Here is a 3,653-nt window from a genome sequence, read left to right as displayed (position 1 = left end):
TGAGGAGCATACACATTTCTCATAAAGCACTTCATACTCAAACGAAAGTCACCCTACAAATTCTTAATTTTAATTAAGTCAACACATGTCATTCTAGTCTCTTGAATCTCGAGTATTAACCCCATATTCCATTCGAATCCAACTGATTTTGGGTTTATATTGTAATCTCAACTACAATAACTTATCATGTTTATTATCAGATTAAGTAATTCTCATAATTAATTTTTATATAGAAATATGTTGATGATTTTAAAAACCATAAATGTTAAACCACACCAAAAATTTTATACCTTTGTCTCTTTTTCTTATTATTATCTATAAGTAACAATTTGAAACAAAGGATCAAGACAATCAAACTTGTTTCCATTTTAATTACCCAACCATGCAGTAAACCAAAAGTCATAATAGCAATATCAATAGAAATAGAAATACTTTTTTCCTCATGCAATTAACCAAGTGACAGATGGCAGCCTCCTATTCGTCTTCAGTAATAAGGCATATAACGTGATGGCCTCCTGAACCTCGGAACCTTCCTGCATCAAATTACAAAAACAATTTGCTACTAAGACAAGATTTTCCAAAGTACATTGTTGTAATTAATTAAAAGAAATGAAAAATAAATAAATAAATGAGTGAAGCTAACCCATATCCATAGGGGGAGTAGAAATAAGGAGGAACATATGGCCTCCTAAATCCTCTGTAGCCCATGTAACCATTGAAACGCCTCCCACGAAACTGCTTCATTCCAGGGACATTTGTCCTTTTAGCCATCACCTGTGTAAGGTAGAGGTAGGGGTATTTTCGTCATTTTGACATTTTTATGAAAATAGTGGATTTAACAAAAATGGAAAGGGTACTTTCGTCATTTTGAGTTTAGTACCTTGAGTTGTCTGCCATGTAGCTCAGATTCATTAAGGGAAAGAGCCTCTTGAACAGCTTCAACTTCAAGAAACTCCACATAAGCAAAACCCTTTGGTTGACCAAATTTATCAGTAAGAATAGTCACTCTGTTTACAGTGCCACAAGTCTGAAAATGCTGCTGAACTTCTTCAGGGGTACAAGCGTAATCTACCTGCAAAACCCAATTTTTTAAGTACAAATTCATGAACACTAGCAGGGTAAATGAGTAAATCATATGTAATCTGATGAGAAATAAGTGTGTGTATATGGGATCAAACTTCAAACTCTTAATATATTAACATAATTACTAAGGACAATATTGTACTTTGAATTGTTAGAAAAAGAAAAGAGAATTTAGTTTAAGTGACAAAAATGTATATATCATATGTAGTGATTGCAAACCCCTCACCACTTCGACTCAGTGAGTCAGTTCTAGGAGTATTTGCAGCATCACCATCCACCTTCCAGCAATGAAGCTTCACCTTGACTCACTGACTCAGTTCAAGTGTTCAACTCACCACTGCGACTCGGTTCTTGTTCTCTTGGGGTTTTGAATTGTGCTGTGTTTCCGTATATGCTAACCACATTTTATGTGAATCTTCCATAATTTCTTTTCATATATTCTTTTTTTTCTCAAAATATTCACTTTCAAACTTTTTTTTTTTCTGTTTTTCTTTTTTTGATGTTTTTTTTTTTCGGGGAAGGAAGTGTAGCATGCTTTTTTTTTTTTTTTTTTACTTTTTTCATCCCTAATCTATCTTTTTTATACTACACAGACTTCCAAACATGTAGATTCAATTGTGGTAAAAGAAAGCTTATGCACAAACGGACAACTTCCATGTTGATCAATGGTAAAAAGAAAAACTCTGGTGCTATAGAGAAATTTGAATCGCCCTGTGATCAGGCAGATAAAGGTTAAATATATCAAAAGCACAATGAGAAGCATCCTAACAAGCCAAAAAAAAAAAAAAAAAAAGAGGTAAGGAACTTGATGATGGATATAAATAAACGGCTTGTTGTATCAATTTTTTAGAACACCAACACATAAGAGAAACAGAAAGATCAACAAGAAGATAAATGGAAAACTTCATGAACAGGTGTTAAAAAGTAGCCTATCATGAACTGGGCTCCTACGTCAAAAAAATCTAGACAGATTCATATCTCTAATGATACTCCTAGGTGGGGTCAGCTCACGAATTGCTGGAAGAATAACCCTTTTAGAAGCAATTTAGGGTGAAAAAAAATGAAAAAAGTGCAGAGGGGAGTACAAAAGTAACACAGAACTGATACCTAACCTTCAAGGATAAGTGTGAAAATGAGAAATTGGATAAAATATGATTTTGATACTTACATTGCCAACAAATATCGACCTTGTATCCACCTCTTCCTTGCTTGCTTGGCTAGCAGCTGCGCCAGCAGGATCTGTAGACAACCAGAAACAAATAGGTCAAAATTCAGATAAATTGAACATTGTTCGCACACATTCACATACAAACGCGGTTAAGCAAAATTAAGATGTAGAGAAGTCAAATATGGACCTTGAACAGCACCCATTTCCTTTTCAACTTTGGCTTGCATTTCGCGAAGAGCTGCTGCTTCTTCTTCCATCTCTTTCAATCGTTTCTTCATCTCGTCGAGTTCCTGCAGTGATTCGAGGAAAAAGGTAAAGGGATTTTGGACAATAAACACAAATCACATATTTAGGGTTAACGAATTTGAATCGATAGACCGATAAAAATAAAAACCTTGACGGCGTCATCGTCTGCAGTAGCCATCTCGACGTCGGCGTTATGAGGATCGACGTCTCCTTCCATTTCACCTACATCTGGGATGTCTCCTCCGTACACCTCGTGTTCTTCTTCCTCCAAAGCCATCTTCTCTCTCGCTCAGTCTCTCTTACCAATATTCTGCACTTAGGTGGGTGATGTGAACGAGTATACCGTATAAGAAAAAGGCAAAAACCCAAAGTCACGCTTTCTGGGCTTTTGTAGAATGATATATACGAAAAGCCCAAACATATTGTACTCTTTATACGTTCTTTATAGCCATGATTCATGAACACAAACTTAAAAAAAAAAAAAAAAAATAATATATTTTTCATTAGGTGTAAGACTTATATATTATATGTGTTAATTAAAAAAATTAAATATAAATGTCTAAATATTTAAGAACTTTTGATTTATAAGAAAATAAGAAAAACAATGAATTATTAAAATTGATTTTTTTTTATCTTTTAAATTTAAATAAATAAGCAAAATAAAACTAATGAACTTTAATTTGGGAATTTTAAAATAAGAAGGTAAGTCCATTAATGAAATTGATATTCATTTATTATTATATTTATTGTAATTATTACATTAAAGTATTATGTGAAATTTATTAAAATAGAAAAACTCATAAAATGACATGTGGAAAAGAAATTAATTCAAAATAACCACAAAATGACATTTGACAAATTAAATAAGAGTGTGACATGTGGCACAAAAATCTTCATTTATTAGGATAGATTTAAACAAAACCAAATAGCAGGTTTCAAACAAATTGGCCAGCTGATTATATAATGTCGCAAATATGTAATATAATTTTTAAACAGTAAAATGACGTGGATATTTTTTAAATATAACTCAATTAGTTAAAAGGGCAAACTAAACCTTTGAAACCCTCGTTGGAAGATGTGGGGTTCAACAAAGGTGGTGTTTAATATAGGTTTTAATTGGGTCCAAATGAGGATTGTGTAAAAAAAAGACCAATTT

The 3,653-nt window shown here is 32.8% G+C and overlaps 1 protein-coding gene across 1 annotated transcript; it reads right to left on the bottom strand.

Moving 5' to 3' along the window:
* Nucleotides 1-345: 345 nt before the first annotated feature.
* On the bottom strand, nucleotides 346-2,842 carry LOC145115960 (RNA-binding (RRM/RBD/RNP motifs) family protein). Its single transcript, XM_079052317.1, has 6 exons — nucleotides 2,646-2,842; nucleotides 2,439-2,541; nucleotides 2,252-2,322; nucleotides 881-1,072; nucleotides 644-774; nucleotides 346-533 (listed from the first exon to the last, which is right to left on the bottom strand). Exons 1-6 carry the CDS (start codon nucleotides 2,772-2,774, stop codon nucleotides 485-487), a joined length of 675 nt encoding a protein of 224 aa, XP_078908443.1. The 5' UTR covers nucleotides 2,775-2,842; the 3' UTR covers nucleotides 346-484.
* Nucleotides 2,843-3,653: the final 811 nt, after the last annotated feature.

This window comes from Lactuca virosa, chromosome 5 (genome assembly GCF_052849685.1).
Source record: "Lactuca virosa cultivar CGN04683 chromosome 5, Lactuca_virosa_CGN04683_v6, whole genome shotgun sequence".
Taxonomy (NCBI): Eukaryota; Viridiplantae; Streptophyta; class Magnoliopsida; order Asterales; family Asteraceae; genus Lactuca; species Lactuca virosa.
Note: the sequence above shows the minus strand (reverse complement) of the source record. Positions and strands in the feature narration are given on the sequence as shown.